Source organism: Polistes fuscatus, unplaced genomic scaffold (genome assembly GCF_010416935.1).
Source record: "Polistes fuscatus isolate 324 unplaced genomic scaffold, CU_Pfus_HIC Scaffold26, whole genome shotgun sequence".
In the NCBI taxonomy this organism is placed as follows: Eukaryota; Metazoa; Arthropoda; class Insecta; order Hymenoptera; family Vespidae; genus Polistes; species Polistes fuscatus.
In genome coordinates, this window is record NW_025113103.1 from 1,039,758 (window position 1) to 1,061,014 (window position 21,257).

General features: G+C 36.1%; 2 protein-coding genes and 1 long non-coding RNA gene across 3 annotated transcripts; 1 reads left to right on the forward strand and 2 right to left on the reverse strand.

The window, feature by feature from the left end:
• The first annotated feature begins 26 nt into the window (after nt 1-26).
• On the forward strand, nt 27-1,054 carry LOC122518724. The gene is made up of 2 exons (XR_006304129.1): nt 27-132; nt 798-1,054. It is a non-coding gene; the product is annotated as an uncharacterized LOC122518724 (long non-coding RNA).
• A 14,729-nt stretch (nt 1,055-15,783) lies between these two features.
• On the reverse strand, nt 15,784-17,242 carry LOC122518756 (peroxiredoxin-like). Its single transcript, XM_043637831.1, has 3 exons — nt 16,805-17,242; nt 16,500-16,723; nt 15,784-16,416 (listed from the first exon to the last, which is right to left on the reverse strand). The coding sequence occupies exons 1-3, from the start codon at nt 16,838-16,840 to the stop codon at nt 15,957-15,959; spliced, it is 720 nt and encodes a 239-aa protein (XP_043493766.1). The 5' UTR covers nt 16,841-17,242; the 3' UTR covers nt 15,784-15,956.
• A 168-nt stretch (nt 17,243-17,410) lies between these two features.
• Nucleotides 17,411-20,855, reverse strand: LOC122518755 (negative elongation factor A). Its single transcript, XM_043637830.1, has 6 exons — nt 20,621-20,855; nt 19,368-19,800; nt 18,860-19,273; nt 18,555-18,751; nt 18,364-18,463; nt 17,411-18,286 (listed from the first exon to the last, which is right to left on the reverse strand). Exons 1-6 carry the CDS (start codon nt 20,828-20,830, stop codon nt 18,054-18,056), a joined length of 1,587 nt encoding a protein of 528 aa, XP_043493765.1. The 5' UTR covers nt 20,831-20,855; the 3' UTR covers nt 17,411-18,053.
• Nucleotides 20,856-21,257: the final 402 nt, after the last annotated feature.

Consider the following 21,257-nt stretch of genomic DNA (forward strand, 5'->3'; position numbering starts at 1 on the left):
ATTTCAATGCAATTCTTGCTCTTCAAGTAATTCTTGGTTTATTATTAGATATTTATTTATTTATTTATTTAGGTTTAATTTCACACATACCTTAAACCTAAACATGAAAAAGAATGGAATCGCAATTTTAAGGTCTTGAAAATATGGATTAGTTTTATTCGAACGTTGTAAAAAAACTTGCAACAAAATTCTCCACCCTCCCCGATTAGGTGATGAAATGAAAATTAGGGGATCATCAGAATGATAATTGCAAAAGCGCATCATTCTCTCTATCAAAAAATTAATTTGTAAAAAGGCGCAAAGAGAGAGATAATAATTTTATTCAAAACACGTGTATGCAATTCCCGAAAATTTCAATGCAATTCTTGGTCTCTTCAATGTAATTCTTGGTTTATTATTAGATATTTATTTATTTATTTATTTATTTAGGTTTAATTTCACGCATACCTTAAACCTAAACATGAAAAAGGTTAGAATCGCAATTTTAAGGTCTTGGAAATATGGATTAGTTTTATTCGAACGTTGTAAAAAAACTTGCAACAAAATTCTCCACCCTCCCCGATTAGGGGATGAAATGAAAATTAGGGGATCATCAGAATGATGATTGCAAAAGTGTATCATTCTCTCTATCAATCTTAAAGAAAAAAATTAATTTGTAAAAAGGCGCAAAAAGAGATAATAATTTTATTCAAAACACGTGTATGCAATTCCCGAAAATTTCAATGCAATTCTTGGCCTCTTCAATGTAATTCTTGGTTTATTATTAGATATTTATTTTTTATTTATTATTATTTAAGGTCTTGGAAATATGGATTAGTTTTATTCGAACGTTGTAAAAAACCTTGCAACAAAATCCTCCACCCTCCCCGATTAGGTGATGAAATGAAAATTAGGGGATCATCAGAATGATGATTGCAAAAGTGTATCATTCTCTCTATCAATCTTAAAGAAAAAAATTAATTTCTAAAAAAAGGCGCAGAAAGAGATAATAATTTTATTCAGAACACGTGTATGCAATTCCCGAAAATTTCAATGCAATTCTTGGTCTCTTCAATGTAATTCTTGGTTTATTATTAGATATTTATTTTTTATTTATTATTTAAGGTCTTGGAAATATGGATTAGTTTTATTCGAACGTTGTAAAAAAACTTGCAACAAAATCCTCCACCCTCCCCGATTAGGGGATGAAATGAAAATTAGGGGATCATCAGAATGATGATTGCATTCTCTCTATCAAAAAATTAATTTATAAAAGGCTCAAAAAGAGAGAGATAATAATTCCATATCGACGAAAATTTCTTTTCTTCGCGGTACAGTCGCGACTCGATAAGAAAAAACGATTACAATAAACATGAGATGCAGATGAGAGAGAGAGAGAGAGAGAGAGAGAGAGAGAGATCTTGCTTGATCTTATTGTTTGACGCGATGCGGTTTCGCGCTTTTACTCTTACCCGCCCTTTTTTCGTGATACTCGTGAGAAAGAGAGAAAGAAACAGAGAAGAAGAAGAAGAAGAAGAAGAACAGATAGAAAGAGCAAAAAAAAAACCAGCAGCAGCATAGGTAAAGGTATAGAGTGAAAAGGAAAGAAAACGAAAAAGAAAACGAGAAAGAGAGAGAGAGAGAGAGAGAGAGAGAGAGAATGTTTGCCATCATCGACGTCGACATCATCGTCATTTCGATGACTGCTACCTTCACTACCGACGGCTCTTAGTTGCAACCACGAGGGAGAACGTACGACAATGGCCGCTCGTTCTCTTTTCTTCCATCGACGCGTTCTCTCGCGGCATATACTTTCCCTCCCCTCCCCTCCCCACCCCACCCCTTCCCACTCCCCTTTTCCCTCTCTCTCTCTCTTGTTCTCCACACAGTGTTTCTACACGAGACGTATCTTCTATCCCCGAGTAAGTACGCGCATCTAAGTATGTAGGTGCATTTCAATCATCCTTCTCATACCCTGCCATCGCACCTTCGACTCTTTTCCTCTTCTGATCTTCCTCTCTCTCTCTTTCTTTCTTTCTTTCTTTCTTTCTGGTATATTCTGTACAAGCCTTTCATCCGTAAGTCTAACTTTTTCTTCTCACTCGGTCCCTCGTTCGTTCGTTCACTCATTTTCATGCTCTGTTTTAGTTTCGTTCTTTTTACAGCGTCACCCAAACCCGTCCGCACGCGATAATCTTTTGTAAAGCACAGAGAGAGAGAGAGAGAGAGAGTTACCGGTATCGGAGGGTACACCACCGATTCTCTACGTTCTTTATATATGTATATATATATCTTTCTCTATCTATCCTCAAAGCTGTGTTTCATTTACTCGTCAAATCGATCGGCCGAGAGTAACAGCACTCGGTATGGTTACGTACGATCCGCCGATTCGTTCCGTTGAAGTTCGATCTAACCATCCATTTGTTTTTTTCACGGTTCTACCTCGTACACCTCTTCTCTCTATCTAACCGTCGGGACCACAAAATTGTTGACGAAACCACCACGGGACGATATGTCAAAGCCCATTCGGGTCCGTTCGCTTCAAAGTACAGCGAGAGAGAGAAAGAACCTGCGTTTTGATTCCGGACTCGAGTGATCGCCGCGATTCGAATTCGTCGAATAATGGTGGAAAAGAAGAGGGGTGGGGGGTGGGACCTGATTCGTCGACTGATAAAAGGGAAAACTAGAAAGAGGAAAAAGACAGAAATATAATAAAAGAGAACTTAGTACGCGGAGATCGGATCGATTAGATTACGTTTTTTTTTCTTCGCGTTTAATATACCATAGATTAGGTATCTGACTACGATACGGTAATATAATCCCCCTAATAGCGAACATATTCGGGAAGAGATTGTCGAGGTCGAGGTGCTTGCTCTTTCCTGGCTTCTTCTTCGTATTCTTCTTCTTCTTCTTCGTCTTTTTGACTACACCGACGACACAACAACCCCTACCCAAGAAATCGACATTTTTTTTTTTCGTCGCACGCGTCTTCCCCCTCCCACCCCCTTCCGTATGTATCCCTTCGTTTCCTCCCCCTTCCACCTTAACCGTAGGACCTCTAACAGTATCTTCCTTTTTTTTTCTCTTCTTTTTGTTGTTTCCAATCAGTTTTTTTTTCATCATCCCGTTCGATGCTTCGACGAACGATTGGACGACGACCACAGTTGGTAAAACGAGTCGATAACAATTCGAAACAACTTTTTGTTTTTTAGAAAACCGATGGGGGAAAGTAGGGGCGGGGGCGGGGGGGGACTTCGGCGTGGTAGGTAGGGCGCAGGGGGGGGGCAAAAATATTCGACGCAAAATACTGTCGGTGTTGCTCGGTGCCCAGTAAATAAATCGAGAATATTATTTCGTATGAAAATTGTTATCGACGATTCCACATATTCGATACAAGTATATATATATATAAATATATAATACAGGTATATATAACTTTTTACATTCGATTAAGGTTCGACAAAACACGCGTTAATTATTTTACGTTTATCGAAACGTACGAACGAACGAACGAACGAACTAGCGAGAGCTTTGACAAAATGGCGGACACACGCGGAGAACATGTCCGCCATGTTGAGAAAGATTTTTTCGAAAAGTTAGAAAAGAGAAACGAACTGAAAGGAATTCTCTCTCTCTCTTCTCTCTCTTTATATCTCTCTCCCTCTTCTTGCGAGAGGTCGATCGATCGAAAAACTAACGTCGACGAAAAAGATGCATTGTGTCGTGTCGACGAAATCCGGAGTCGAATTGCGTCGCTCCGCCCTCTTCCTACGTATCGAATCACGAAGTAATTTAACGCGTAAGGGGGGTATAACACTCTTTACCTAGTACTATCTCTCTCTCTCTTTCTCTCTCACATTGTTAGTCCTTTTTTTTTATCCTTCATCCTCTACCGAATTCGAACGAACGTATAAGAAGAACGATCGCGTTACATTAACGAGTTTTACGATAAATCTACGAATAAAGGAAAGGGCACCTCGTAAAAAATGCATCTCAATCTCTAAAATCGATTATAGTTTTCTCGAATCGCGAACGAATTTAAGAAGAAAATAAAAAAAAACATAAGTCACGGGTAATAAATTACAATGAGGAGTCGAATTTTATTCTATTTTTCTTTTTTTTTTTTCATCGATTATAAAACAATTCTCCGGAGAATTCGCGTTAGTCATCGAGAGTACAGCAGAGTTCCACGAAATTGTGTGTCGGATAGAGAAAGAGAGAGAGAGAGAGAGAGAAAATAAAACACAGGGTGGTTAGAGAGAACGATTAAAAAGTATAAAATGATAGAGAAAGAGGGAGAGTAGGAAGAATAGGAGGGTGGGTGGGGGGGTTGGAATTTTAATCGGTTGCATCGCGTTTAGTGTTGGTTAGTTTCTCGACGAGCAGCAACTAATCGAGTTAATTACCTGGCACAATAAACCACGACGACGACGAAGAAGACACGACACGATACGATGATGACGACTTCGCGACAGCTGTGAGAAGAAAAAGGGCAAACCCTAACAAACCCTAAACGCAGATGACGCCTCGTTGAGTCTCGTTCAACTCCTATCTGGCTTTTTCTTTCCTATCAAAATATATACACGCAAATGATACACACAAACACATACACATACTCGTAAATTCTATTCTCTTTCTTTTCATCTTTAAAAACCAGCTCGCCCACACACACACACACACATACATTTACAATTCGTAATTCTTATCTCCAGTTTGCGATCCTTTCGTGACCGTTATTATCGCCTCCTCGAAAAGGTCCTGACCGAATAATTACTCTAATGGATATACAACTTGTTTCTTTCTTTCTTTCTTTCTTTCTTGCTTTTTTTTTTGTTTTGGAAATCTATCGGTGCCTGCGCGAGGGTGGACGACGCGCACGCCAGTCTTGCGTTAGCCACCCCCGAAAGCCACACCCCTTTACTCAATATGATGCGATCTTCTTCCGCGAGAAACTAAACGATTTGTCTCTTACCTCAAACTCTTACTCGATTACTCATTTAGGTTACTTACACCCTCTCATACTTTTTGTTTTAACGATTATTTAATTTGACCTTCTTCTTCCCCTTTTTTTAATTTTCTTATCGCTAACAACCACAACGCAATTAATTTATTGTTCCTCTTCGCGTCAATGTTTGCACATATCCGTCCAATATATTTGTCAGATAAATTTTATCCAATTATATTTCACGTCGTTACTTTTGTTTATTTATAGTCTAACGAAACGTAATCGATTGGAAAGAAAAAGAACAAATCCTATTGCCAATTGCATCGACGAAAGTATATAAAACGTTTAACATGATCCAGTTACGCGTCCCTCTCTCAAAGTATAAATCCTATATATTATATTACAGAAAATATAATGAAATATACATATATATATACACACATATATATATATACACATATGTACATATTACATATGTACATATGTACATATGTACATATTACAGAAGAAAAATCATGAATTTATTTGACAAATTTTATATTCCTATCCGCATTATACGAATGATGAATAACTTATATATGATTAAAAAGAAAAAAAGAAAACAGAAATTATATCACGGATAAAAGATAACAAAAAGAAAAAGAACAACAAACCTCGCACAGTAAGAGCACAGTTCGTGAGATCTGATTCTCAACGAAATAAAAAGAGATGAAGAAGGGAAGAGAAGAGAAGAGAAGGTTGTTCAAAGGGAGCTCGAAGACTTTCGTGGAGGGTGGTTTGGGTCCTTCGATGATCGAAGACCGACCCTGACACGACGACAAAGCGAACGTGCGAGAGTGAGACGGGGAATTGAGAAAAAGAGAACGAGGAAGCAAGAGAGATAAAAAGAAAGAAAGAGAGAGAGAGATAAAGAGAGGGAGTCAATGGGTATAAGTACTAAGCACGTAACTATGAAAGGAGCCGGGGGTTGCGAATCGTCGCTAGATTAAAAAGAGACTCTCCCTTTTTCGCTTGCTCTTTTATGCCCGTGCACTAGTAATGTGTGTGTGTGTGTGTATGTGCGCGCGAGCGCGCGCGTGCACGCCGGCCGCGTCCTGCATACTCACCCCATCTTTATATTCTCTCTTCTCTCTCTATCTTTCTATCTTTTTCTCTTTCTTTCTTTCTTTCCAACTCGTACGTCGCTTTTTGCGTTCACCCACGTTCACAATTCGCTTTCGATATCTCGTATACTGGCCCCCCGCGTACGTAGATTTGAAAAAAGCAATTCGAGGATTTGAAGGACGTAAAGAGCAACCCCACCAACCCTCTTATCTACGAACCCAACAACCTCTACCTACTTTGAATCTCTCCCACACGTCGTATATTTATTTATGTATCCACGTGTTTGCAGATATTTGGGTGGTTGCTTGCTTTTACTTTGTTTTACTTTTCCCAAATTTCGCTTTTTTTTTGAAGTTATACTTCTCTTGTAATGGGGAGTGGATTTTGTTCCGAGCGTCTGGAAAAACGACACCATGAAGTTTGTCGGTATTCACGACGCGCGGTAAAACAATTTCAAATATACGGCATGAAGTTGTCTTCTCTTCTTCTTCCCCCCTTTTTTTCTCAAGCGGGTCACCCATCCAAGTACTAATCGTACTCAGGGCTGCTTTACTTAAATGATCGAACGAGAACTAATGCTGTAACCGCGCCATGGCTGTTGATGCGTGAAATAATTCGATATATCTCTCTTATATTTAGTGTGGACTGATATCTATATTTTGATATTTCTTTTTCTTTTTTTTATTCTTTCTTATATATATATAATAATTATTATTTTTTTTTAAGTTATTTATTTTTTTTGAAGTTATTTTTGAGATTATTGAGGTTATGTTCGGCAAAAAAGTATAACTTCTTACGTGAGTACATAAGTACACACACCAGTTTTTTATTTTTAAGCTATTTTTTTTCTTTGAAGTTTTGTTTGAAGTTATTTTTGAGGTTATTGAGGTTATGTTCGTTTTGGTACGGTTCTTAAGTGCGTACATAAGTACACGCACCAGTTTTTTCGAATAACGATTTTTTCTTAAGAATAATTCTATCATTTGAAACAAAATATCTCGAGAGAGATTTTTATTCCGTGAAGTTTTTTTTTGAAGTTATTTTTGAGGTTATTGAGGTTATGTTCGGCAAAGAAGTAGAACTTCTTACGTGAGTACATAAGTACACACACCAGTTTTTTATTTTTAAGCTATTTTTTTTCTTTGAAGTTTTTTTTTGAAGTTTTTTTTGAGGTTATTGAGGTTATGTTCGTTTTGGTACGGTTCTTAAGTGCGTACATAAGTACACGCACCAGTTTTTTCGGATAACGATTTTTTCTTAAGAATAATTCTATCATTTGAAACAAAATATCTCTCGAGAGATTTTTATTCCGTGAAGTTTTTTTTTGAAGTTATTTTTGAGGTTATTGAGGTTATGTTCGTTTTGGTACGGCAAAGAAGTATAACTTCTTACGTGCGTACATAAGTACACGCACCAGTTTTTTTTTTCATAGATTCTTCTTCTTCTTCTTGATTTTATTTTCTTTTTATTTCTCTTTTCGTTTCCCAGATTTTTTTGTTCTTTCTCCTATCCCCCCTTTTTATTTTCTTATTCCTAAGGATTCACGCTCGATAATCTTCGATCATGGGAATCGATAATGGGTATTATGTACGGTCGAGTGTTCTTTTTGAAAGAAAAAGAAGAAGAAAAAAAAAAAGGACCTACGATTAAAGGCGAGTTCATGTTTTGCCGAGGAAAGTTATTGAAACGGAAGAGGAATAGTAGAGGTATGTATTATGCATTTACCAGAAGAACTCAAGAGCATTTTTCTACTTTGAAACGTCAACGATACGGTGCACTCGTGAAACGATCGAATGGTGAGAAATGCGATTAGATTTTCTAAAGGTGTGTCACGCGACAACGGTTTTTACGTCTTCACATATATACAGTGAACGTTTCTTCAAATCGTATACCGTTTTTACACGTTTCCTATATTTTTGCACGAAAATTATTCGTATAGTTTGTTTAGATTAATAAATTAGTATACTTTAATTTCATATTTAATGAGTTTAAAATAGTTTATACAGCTCTCTTTTCATGTTAAAGTACACTCACTGTATATATAGGTATGTATATGGCTTCGAGATCTCGTCGATTATATGGAAGAGAAATTTCCTTATTAGGGTAAGTACGTACCTTATTATTTATTACACCTTATCATATTCTTAATTACTTCTTAACAAATTAGAGAAAAATAAAATCTAATAAAGTATTATTCGACAGAGATGAATTTTCGTCAAATTCGTCATAATAAAAAATATATATAAAATAAAAATATAAAATATATATAAAATATATTTATAATATATAAAAATATATTATAAATATATATATATAAAAATAAAAATAAAAAATCGTACAATATATAATCCAAGAAAAAGTGAATTTTCTCGAGAAACAAAAGGCAGGGGCACCATTATCCCTTTAATCGCAAGTATATTCGTTGCGTGTCCCTTCCCCTTTTTATATTATATACCGCATATGTATGTAATACGTATTACATACTACCTTCCAGTGTTCTTGCTTATCCCGGAACAATGACGAATTTTCTCGAATAAGGCATAGGATCGACGAACGACGACGAATCAACGTTTAATCTACCCCGCATGTTCGTACGAAGCTCATTGTTCGTCGTTGAACGACGCGAAACGATGATTCCTTTATCCATTCTCGTCGCTACACCTCTCGTCGACCACCACCACCACCCCCACGAACCCTCATCCCTTAACCCACACACCCACACACACATACACGCACACCCCCTTACCTTTTTCGTTTGGTCGAGCAAAACGAATAAAATCACTTTCGACCCGGTCAAGTTCTAATCCATTGTTTCTACTTCCTTTTGCTCAAAAATCATGACGATGATGATGTTGTTGTGAAGTGTAAAATGAAAGAAGAAGAAGAAGAAGAAGTGGGGAGGATTAAAAAAAGAAATATAAAGAGAGAGAGAGAGAAGACACACGATAGTAGATATATGTGTACTTTGCTACTACGTTCTCGTTGGTAAATGGATGGATGAACCTGAGCGAAAAAGGGTGCCTTTGAGCTGCCGAGTTCGTTCCTGCCAGATTAATTAACGAAGCACTCGCCCGAGGGCCGGAAAAGGATCTGCGACTCCGATATCAGACTAGCTAGCTACCTAATAGACTGATATTTCTGCCCACTTACCTATCAGCTGGCTTGCTGACTACTACTACTACTACTACTACTACTACTACTGTTACCTTTGGATTATCGTCCGATCTTTTCTGTTTATCTCGACGTTGGTTTTTAGATTTATTTCCAATCAAATCGAATCGTTTATCTCATCCCTTTTATCATTTCTTTATTTTCGCTAATTTATTTAACAACCTATTCTCTTACTTTGGAAATATTCATTTTCGTTGTTCAACATTGAGGAAATTAAATTGCGAATTTAATAGTAAAAACGAAATTTTCTTTGTTGAGAAACATAGACTCTACCCCCCACCCCCCACCTCGTGCTTCCGTCTAAGAAATAATTAACGAACGTATTATATACACTAGATCCAAAAATTTTCCGATGAAAACAAAAACCGAGAGGTTTCGGAGATTAATGTTGATCATTAACCTTTTAAGTGAGTAGTTAATTTACTAAAAGCATAAATGTATAATAAATACGTACGGAAAATGCAATTTAAGGATTACAAAGAAATATTCTCAAAAAAAAAAGAAAGAAATCAGATAATTTATCTCATATTTAAATGTAATTGTGTCATCTTCGAAGTAACACGACGAGTTAATTGGTTATCCCTTAACACCCTTAAAAACCAACCCCTATCTCTCTCTTTCTCTTTCTCTCTCTCTTCCAGTGTTCACTCTTTAACGTTGATCGTATAATTCTTGAAAAAGACAACAGGATTGTCGAACGACTGACGACTGTTTAGTGTTAACAGATGGTACCGAAAGTCGCGCGAAGAACGACACTGCGCGTAAAATGGAAGAAAAGAGGACGAGGAACGATTATCGGGTCGCTTCATTGAAGCGACGCACGGTTTTACACCAACGGGACGGGGGGGGCAGGAGGGGCCCTACAAAGCGCGCCAGACTCGATTCCAATCTCACCGAATAGAAACATCCAATCGTTGCTGCCGTCGTGTGCTTCGTTTCTGAACACAAAATCTCTTCTCTTCTCTGCTCTACTCTACTCTACTCTTTTCTTCGCTACTCTTCTCTTCTCTTCTTTTCTCTTCTCTTTTTTTTTTTTGTTGTTTTCCTTGTCGTTGTTCTTGTCTTTCTCTTTTTTTTTTATCCTTTTAACAAAAGCAACAACAACAAAAAAGGGAACGATTACCTGCCTGTAACGGCATGAATTCTCAAACGATCGTTTTGTATTTTATTTATATTATATTATATTATATTATTTATTTATTATTATATTATTTATTTATATATATTATATATTATATTATTGAAGTTATACTTCTTTTGGCGCGTTGGGGAAACGTAATGGGGTGTGATTTTGTTCCGAGAGTCTGGAAAAACGACACCATGAAGTTTGTCGGTATTTACGACGCGCGGTAAAACAATTTCAAATATACGGCATGAAGTTGTCTTCTCTTCTTCTTCCCCCCTTTTTTTCTCAAGCGGGTCACCCATCCAAATACTAATCGTACTCAGCGTTGCTTTACTTAAATGATCGAGCGAGAACTAATGCTGTAACCGCGCCATGACTGTTGACGCGTGAAGTTATTCGATATATCTCTCTTATATTTAGTGTGGACTGATATCTATATTTTGATATTTTCTTTTCCTTTTTTTTATTCTTTCTTATATATATAATAATAATAATTTTTTGTTAAGTTATTTTTTTTCTTTGAAGTTTTTTTTGAGGTTATTTTTGAGGTTATTGAGGTTATGTTCGTTTTGGTACGGCAAAGAAGTATAACTTCTTACGTGCGTACATAAGTACACACACCAGTTTTTTTAAGTTATTTTTTTTCTTTGAAGTTTTTTTTTGAAGATATTTTTGAGATTATTGAGGTTATGTTCGTTTTGGTACGCCAAAGAAGTATAACTTCTTACGTGCGTACATAAGTACACACACCAGTTATTATTTATATATTATATTATATATATTATAATATAATATATATATATAAAATATGTATATATACGTGATATATAGATTTTATTAAATCTAATAAATAAAATGATACACAAATCTTAATATTTTACAATAGAATGAAAAATAGAGAGAGAGAGAGAGAAAGAGATAAAAGTTTATTAACAAAATTAATTGTCTATCTCGACCCAGAAAATCTTCTCCTCTCTCTCTCTCTCTTTTTTACTCACTCTCTTTTCCTTTGTAAACGAGACTTTAATTTCGATTTCTTTCGAGTAAAAGGAGAGCGTTCTTCTATCGTCGAGTATACACAGAGGAGATACACACACACACACACATACGAATATATACATTTGTAACGTAGGTATGAACGTATATGTATACCACATATGGGTCTCGTTCGTGCGGTAGATTTTGAAGCGTCCATCTAAGTAATTGCCGGAGCTTAGGAGTGTCGAGATGGCCCGCGGGGTGGTGGTCCCAACTACGTTGATTAAACGCGAGATAAGATAGAACTCCACAACGCTCCCACCTTCTAACACGCGATACACCAACTGTATTTTTTCTTTCCTACTCTTCAATGGCACACGACACACACACACATACTTTTCTCATTTACACAAACTCGCTTCCACATTCTCTCCTCCTTTTTTTTCTTTTTTAATCACGATCAAACGAGCCAGCCCTGTTTAAAACGTTCTCCAGAACGATCATACATTTTATTAACTCTCTCTCGGTGTTGACCGATTTGCTATTATGCCAGAATCAAATGAGTATCGACAATCTCAAAATGGATAAGTGAGTTTTGCCTCCCCTCTCTCAAAAATAATCCCGATTGTTTTATGATATATGAGCCGTTTATTTTGAAAGTGGCCTAACTCCACTTGTCAATTATTTCCGGTTACCCACGGCAACATGTACAGCTTCAAATTATCTATCAATAAAGCATTTAAGAATTCTTATATTTCGAGTAAAAACGATAATTCTGGACACATAAGTTTTCAGAGTTAGTTGAATTACTGAACCGTTTATTTAGAAAGTGGCCTAACTCCATTAGGAGTAGAGATTTTGGTGTGGTAGAAGTGGCATTAAATAAAAATAATTTACCGTTTGTCCCACGAGAGTATTACAATATTATCAAAAAGTGTCGGAAAGGTAATAACTTTATTGTACATGAAATGAAAGAAGATTTTGTATGAACAAAATTATTAGGAGACGCAATTTTAGGCCACTTTCAAAATAAACGGCTCATATATATAGGTGAAAAATATAAGAAGGTATAAAGAAATTTATTCCTACTATCCTTCCTACCTTCCTTACTTCCAGTTCGCAGAAATAAAACATGAATCTATGGATTTAACATAAAATTCCTCGAGACAATCTCGATGTTTCGAGTAAACGTTATAGCAAACTCGTGAACACCTCAGTGAACAGCGAATAAAAAGAAAAACAAACTTGCCAAGAATAAGAAGAAAAGACGTCTAGCTCGGTTGCAAGTAACCCTCAACTGTTCCCTCCTATCGTTTCCCATACCCTTTACTCTTTCCCTTTTACCGCTAATAATCAAAAACGGAATAAGAGCAAAAACAAGGAGAAAAGACAGCTCCTCGTCGTCGTCGTCGTCGTCGTCCACGTCGTTCTCGTTGTTCTTTTACGGGAACGATCGATGGCGTGCGAGAATCACGGCCGGTACCTAAACGGCCGACGTGTACGACCGAAAAGAATCGGAGCAAAACCCCTGAGGGAATAGCCTTCTAACGCTGTTCCCGATGCTGCAGATCGTAATAGTAATGGTGATAATAGCGGTGGTGGTGGTGGTGGTGGTGGTGGTAGTCGAAGACGAAAATGAGAAGAAGCGCATCATGTTCTTCTCTTTCTCTTTTCCCTTTCCCTAACTTTCGAAGCCCTAAACTCCCTTCCCAGTAGCCCATTCCCTCACTCTCGTTCTCTTATCCCCTCTCTCTCTCTTTTTATCCCACGTCTTTATCGGTACTTTTAGCGCTAATAGAGAGTCGTCTACTATTCTTCCATCGGGATAAAGTACCTCGCCTTGACCCCACGTCCTACAGATAATCGAGCGAAAATAATCCCAAGAGACTCTCTGACGGCACCCCTATGGGCCCTCACGGAGTCCCGTACGAGGAGCCTTGCGCTTTTACTCTTACGTACATACATATAGGATGCTGTTGCTGCTGCTGCTGATGTAGTTGATGGTAATGGTAGTGGTGGTGCCCGTTGTTGCTGCTCAGAACGCATCTGTTCCCTGATTTTTTTCAAAGGAAAGAAACTCACCGAGACCGTACGATGATACGATGATTATCGCGAAGAATTGTCTTTTAGGAGAGGAGAAAGGCAAGAGGATATAGAAGGTGAGTAGTGTAAGTAGTAGGGGTAGGAGATATAGGGATAGGACTTGAACGAAGAAAAAGAATAAGAGAATGCGTCTCTCCAATTCTCACAATCAGTGTGGGTGGTTGGGAAAGAGATGGAGAAGAGAGGAAACTTCAATTGGGATGGGGATAACAGGTCTCACTCTCTTGCTCACTCGTTCTCTCGTTCGCTCATTTCTGGGAGGTGAATCTACGGATGGAGAAGGCAAAAGGGTGGGCGCGCAATTACGGATTTTGAGTGACAGATGCTCGCCCGGTCGGCAGTCGGAAGATTAAAACAAGTAATCAAAGCCTAGCCACCCCGGGATGGATATGGATGGATGCACGACGGCGAGTGCGCCCCCTTCTTCTCTCCCCCCCCCTCCTTCTTCTTCTCGTTCACTCGGTTCCACGATCATGTTCCTCTTTCTCTCTTTCACCGTCCCTTCCTCGTCGTCCAACCTCCGCCAACGCCCTCTCTCCTCCTTCTTTCCTTCCTTCCTTCCTTCCTTCCTTTTCCTCTTCTTCCTTCCAGTCGTTCTCTCGTCCACAACTTTCAACGTTCCTCCTTTTACCACTCCCTCCTCCTCTACTCTTCTATAGAATCAGAATCACCCACCCTAGGAGGGGTGGCCCTAAACAAGTACTACCATAATATCCTCTTAGCTTATATAAATGTTATCGAGGCGCGGTCAGCATGATATATTCTTCCTACTTTTCTATATCATTTACTTGGATTCTCTCTCTCTTCCTTTTTTTTTTTCTTTTTTTTGGTTTTATTGGGAATACAAATTAATTCTCTTTCTGTTAAGATACTTTATCAACTTGGGATCGATCAAATATAGAAATAAAAAGATATAGACATTTTTAAATAATAGTATAACAATATTGGTGTCTTATATTATTCAAAAGAGATTTAAATGTACGCATTAGGGGGAATGAAAGTTTAACGTCGAGTCATTTTCAGAGATGACGTTGTCGAGCATCGACCGAGAACACCGATTAGAATCGGAAACCTTACTAAACTTACTGACCCACCCTCACGGTCGCGTTAATCGACCGCGCCGGACAACGGAACGCACGATTGAAACATCAAAATCCCCTGGCCCCGTCCGTCCCCGGATAAAAGACTCGCTTCTCTCTAATCCTACATGTCACTTGCGCCGTCCTCCGATACGTAAGTAAGTAAGTATATTCTACTCGACTATATTTCAGAATAGAATTTTTTGTTAGGATCATCATTTCGACGTTCAAACTAAATTCGATATCTTTTCTCCATTTGTTCTTTATTTCTTTCCTTACTTATATATTTTATTTGTTATTCAAGAAAAAATATATAATCCCTATGACTTTCTTTTTCATCTTTCCCTTTTATACTTGCGACAAAATTCGATTTACCGGATTGAGAAGATAAGACCATTTATCTTTGCATTTCTTCTTTCATATCTAATCTACCTACCCTCTTGTTTAAAGCTCTTACACACTTCCAAATATTCTATACACGGTAGAACTTCCATTATCCTAACGTATTATTCATGATAAATACTTAACTACTATCAAATTCGTATCATATACGAGTTCTAGTCAATTTATCAAAATCTTATTAATAGATCATTCATTTTGAAAAATAAGATTGTATTATGACACGTGTGAGATGTTTCAAAAAAGTAAACGTTTACTTGGTAAGCCACGAATAGAGGATAGGGTAATCGGGAACGGTCTTTTGGTGCTTCCTCCCACTATTACTTTCATCGCCACAAAGAATCAAATTAACTGGTACGAGATTGCTCTTCCACTCCTAAACCACCCTCCTACCTCACCCTACCTTTCCTTTTTCCATTTCTCCCTCTCCCTGTCTCTCTCTAACATATAAATGTATGTGCATGAGCGGCACGCACCTTTTTCTTCCCCTTTCTTTCTCTCCATTCAAATTTTACGAACCCCTGTACTCTCTTTCTTTCTTTCTTCTTTCTTTTTTCTTTTCTCTTCGTCTCTCTTTCTCTTGGTATTCGATCGAACCGAGTCTGTATCAACCCTCGATACGAAGAACTCTATTCGTGCCGTTCGAACGCGCCTACAAACACAATCGTACACGCATGTACTATACGTTAGGAATAGCGAATGTGCTTTTCAAAGGAATTCGTTCGGAGTATTTTCTCTTCTCTCCTCATCTCTTCGCCATATACTTTCAAAAGAGTATGATAAATAAATGTTTTCTTCGGCGAACTGAATGCATCAGGAGTCCAATTGATACGAAAAAGAGACGGTGATTTTCTATTACTATTACTACTGCTACTATATTACTTCAATAAAACTTTATCTTTCTTATACCATTTAGTAAGCCTTTACTATATATTATCACCTTTTGTTTTACATCGAATCATAATAAAATTTCTTACAATACATGCGTATATACATTTGTTTATAATTATATATAATTACATAGATATATTTATATTTATATATTAAGATTTAGAAAATTATATATGAAAATTCAATTGACCGACTCAAAGTACTCTTTGCTTTCTTTCGGATTTGGTTTGATGGTTTTAGAATCCGGTTGCCAATTGGCAGGACATACTTCTCCGTGCGCCTCGACAAACTGAAAAGCTTTTATCAGTCTTAACGTTTCATCCACGCTACGACCAACTGGCAAATCATTTACGCTTAGTTGTCTAAGTATTCCATCTTTATCTATGATGAAGAGTCCTCTTAACGCTATACCAGAATCTTCCAAGAGAACATTATACTTCGCTGAGATTTCTTTGTTGAAATCGCTCAACAAAGGGTACCCTAAATCTCCACCCAAACCACCTTGCTTTCTAGGCAAGTTAGTCCACGCAAGATGACTAAAGTGAGAATCCGTAGAAGCACCTATCACTTGTGTATTCAAGGCCTTAAATTCAGCGATTCTTTCAGAAAATGCTATCAGCTCTGTTGGGCATACGAACGTACTGGAAGAACAACATTTTCATTAACGTAATAATATATAATTTATACTTTTATATTAAAGTGTAAGCGCTAAACAACAACTCACAAGTCTAGAGGATAGAAAAAGAGAACTACATATTTTCCTTTGTAGTCGCTTAATTTTATTTCCTTGAAGCCACCGTCAACCACTGCCATTCCGCTGAAATCTGGTGCAGGTTTTTGTATTTCGGGCCAAGCTCCTAGGCATCTTGAACTAATACTAAAATTCCTAACTGTTTCTACTAAGGCTAAATTATTTGCTTTCTTTAAAGAAGATGAGATGGTGCAAGACTGTAGAAAAAAGAAAATACATATGTAAGTTTATCAAATATATAAATCCTATAAGAAATGTTATAAGAATTCAATACATACCACTTTTTTTACTTGCGTACCGAACAATCGAAGCATCGTTGTCTTTTAATTTATAAAAAGATAAATAATATACCTATTATAAACAAGTGTTATAGATTTGAAAGAGTCTTCTTAACGTCTGCTTTTTCAAATTTACAAGACAAGAAATCAATTAATCAGATTATATAATTGACGTTTAATTTAAACAATATAAATGATAATTTGATGAATTCCACTAAAGAAGAATACTTTTCTTTATTCACTATCTTTTTATTAAGCGTATTATACAATACTACATTTAAGAAAATAGGTAATAGAACAATATCACCGTACCGCTACCCGATTTCACAAAATTATGCTAGGTTAGCAAGTTTCGTTGGAAGCTTTACAGATGGCATGCCTGAACAAGCCAAAAAATATATATGTACAATATATTAAGTCTGGAAAAAAAAAGAATTATTTTCACGTTTATTTTAAAATAGAGCCCAAACTTAATATATGTTTTCTTTAAAGAAACTTTTGAACAATCTAATAATAATCGTCTGACAAGAATTACAGAAAAATAAAAAAATTTTTGTAAATAATAAATTCTACCAATATGAATAATAGATATGACAGTAAAATTTAATCTAATTATATTTTATTCAAATAACAATAATATGTAAGTCTTATATTCATCTCTGTTAAATATGTAAATATATAATAATAATAATAATGTACATACTGCAGTATGAACGACAATTACTAAATTTTGTTATACCAAAATTGTTAAATAATTCTGAATAATTGATCTTGAATCTTTTATAAGTTAGTAACCGAAACATCTGTAGAAAATAAACGATGTGTTAGCACCATCAGTTTCATCATTTGGAAACTTTTTCCTTATGATTCGAAAGAAACGAACAAAAACAAAATACTCGTTATTATTTATTTTTGTTAGTTCCATTTTAAAATTCGTAATCACGAATCCATAGTCTATATTATAATTCGATAATGATTATCAGCGATATAATCTTAATGACCTTATTACAAAATTGACATGAGTTCTCGTATGCGTTACGAAAACATAAGTGATGACTGATGATGAACCGCGTATTGAACTAAAGTCTTTAAAAATTGGTATGACCAAATTGTGTGCGTTCTCAAATGGCCATAATATACGCGAGTACTTTAAAAAAGATTCTGCGTTATTTCAGATCGCGATATAATTTCTTTTTTTATACATACATATATATATGTATTTATATATATATTTCTTTGTTTATATTGCCTAATTGGAAGCTGTAGCAGTTGGATTAGGAGTAGGAGCTGCTGCCGAGGTAGACTCTTCCGTTACAACTCGACGATTTTTCTTTATCCTCTTCCATTCGCCGTTTGTATAGTTCATTTGGAAGTGAGTCTCAACTAACATTGGTACCGTTGAACCATCTGCTTGAGAGACCTCTTCTATATTCTCCGAAAGCATTACTGTTACTATGTTGCCCAGTTTAGGACAAGGATTATCTATTGAAAAAAAAAACAATTTTTATTTATTTTATTTATTATTTTTTGAAATGTTGTTATATTGAAATATTATATACCTCTAGAACCAGCCATAAATCCCAAGATCAATGCTTTTTCCGGTCTAGTTACTTTATTAGCCGTTCTAAACATTTCTTGAGCTTCTAACATTTGTTCTCGCTATAAATTAAAAAACCCATGAAATAAATAAACAATTTTGACAGTGCATTATAAACATAATTCTTGTATATATCTTTGGATAAAAAAGTACCGTTAGTGACAAGCCTCTTCTTGTATTTGCTGCTGCATTAACAGGTTGTGCAGATGTTTGTATACGGATCTGTGTAATTGTTTGCGCTGGCCTAACAGTTTGTACACCGACAGGTGTACTTTCTACAGGGGATATGACTGTTGGTGTTGTTACTGGTGATACAGTACTGGACACTGTAGGTGTAGATGGTGTAGTTGCTACAAATTTAAAAATTGTTATTGCATGTAGTTAAACTTTTTATCCATATGGAATTTATAAATAAAACAAACAAATATCGAATCATAAAAGCACAACAAAATTCTTACGAGTTTGTGATGTAGTCGTGGGTGTAACTCCACTTGGAGTGGTAGGAGCCACGTAAGATTGAACAGTGGATACTGGTGTAACAGGAGTTGAAGGTGGATTAATCGCTGCTAATCCTTGAGCATATTCCGGCGTTGCTGGAGTTTCTACTGTAGCTGCATTCGCAGAAGCTGCAGCTGCTGCAGCTGCTTGAGCTTCTGCAACCTTTTTCTGTTGCTCTTCTAATTCCATCATTCGCCTTCTCTTTTTAGCTTGTGCATATCCAAGAGGTTGTTCATTAATATCCAACAATTTAATACCACCATCTTTACGACTTCTACTACTAATAGGAGTTCTGCTTGACATCGATGCACTTGTAAGAGAAGGAGAACGAAATCCACTTGTCGGAACTCTACTAGGAATACCTTTGAGGGGTGCTGTAATATTACAATAATAATAAAATATTTGCTTGTTTATCTAATATTTATATTACACAATCCTAATGCATCTAAACATGCATAATTCTCTTACTTGTGTCTGTCATTTTTCTTGGCATTCCTCTACTTCGTACTGGTACAGTGGGAGCCGTACTCTTTTTTAAATTACTTGCGCTATCTAAACACTTTTGTACCAATTCAGCTCTTAAAGCTGCACTTTTTGGCTTTCTTTTCAATGTGAAATGTTTCACTGTAGCAGGTGGACTACCTACTACAGACACCAGAGCTGTTTTATTCAGATAATGACATTCCAATGGAAGCATAGCAGGATCATTCTGCTTTTTTAATAATTTCCGAAGATCATTAACCAGTTCTCCAAAAATAGGTCTATGTTCATCTAAATCAGTAATATCTGTATTTAATGATCCTGTTGATGGAAATGTCTTCATCGCTTCGGATAGCATTGAAACCCATAACTCACTGTCCAGCGATGCAACTTCAATGATTTCTTCCAGCTCAACGCGCCACTACAAAAGTTTTAGCATTGTATATATGTAGAAATGTATAAGATGATCCATTTGAGATGTTAGAAAGGTAAACCATTATATACACGAGATTAATAATATATAACCCTGAGCAGTTTGTTACAATATGAATGAAAAGATCGTAAGTTTTAAGCATCAGAGTTGCCGGTATAACTGTGATGAACCCATTTCATACTCGTAAAGTATCTTAGACATAACTAGACTTCTTTAGATTTTTTCCTGTCAGGGTAAATCAAGTCAATAGCATAAGAAAGTCAACTTTAGACAAAAGATCACAGCAACCTTTTCACAGATCACTCCAGGGTTGTACAATTTGTCTATATAGTATGATTTTTGCTCCATTCATGTTGAACTTCTAATAGTGTTCATGTGTTAGGATATAAAACTGTTGTTGTATTCGAATATTTTCTTGTATACAATGATTTACTTTCCTGACATCTCAAACGGATTATCCTGTATATTTAATATTTGAAATATTATAAAAATAGAAAGCTATACAAGTAATATAAGTAAATTGAATGATATTTATTTAGCATTTTTGATTACATGCATGTAATGTATTAAGACATGCCGCGCAAACGAAAGTAAGATATTGTACATGCCAAAAACATTAGGTACCTAAATAAAATCAAATAGGCGGCGGGCTGCCTAAAATATCATAATATAGAGAAATATCATGAGATTATTAAAAGGAAAAAAAACTGGTAATAAAGAAAGCAATAATACATTGATAAATAACGTAAAAATAATGAAGATAGAAAGAACAATAATGAATTATAGCGGGAAAAGTACAAACACTTACCTCTTCAACATTTCGCCTAGGTATGTGGAAGAACGAAAGAAGTAATTTAAGTTTAACTTGAGTTTGTAAATCTGGAAAACAATCCTTGATGTTTCTTAACACCTCAGCGTTTAATTGAGAACAAATTGAACTACCAGTCCAGCTATCATTAGACGTTCCAAGCTTGTTATGAAGCCACAACGAAGTATCACTGTCCCTCACATTCGCCATATTGGAGTCGTTTGTTTCTCACGTGGAGTAATATTTAAATCTAATAGATGGCACTACTTTGGATTAAAATCACTCGTAAATATAGTCATTTATGAACTTTAATAGATTGACCATAACAAGTATTTCGAATTTAAAAATATTCGTTAGACGAAATATTTATTAAATCTTAAAAAACTCCTAACAATATTTTATAGACTTTCTCTTTACTTTGCTTAAATATTCTTTCATAACACAACGTTCTACACTTTCAATACTAAGCTTAATGTTGTCGGAAATATTTTACGAGGGAATACGCGATCCCCACCACCGCCTTACTACGTCACTGTTAACACGTGATATCAGTTGTCTTCTGATTCGTCGTCACCTCTTTAATGTACACTACCTTTACAACTTACTACGTTTTCTGATTGGCCAAGAATTTTAGAAT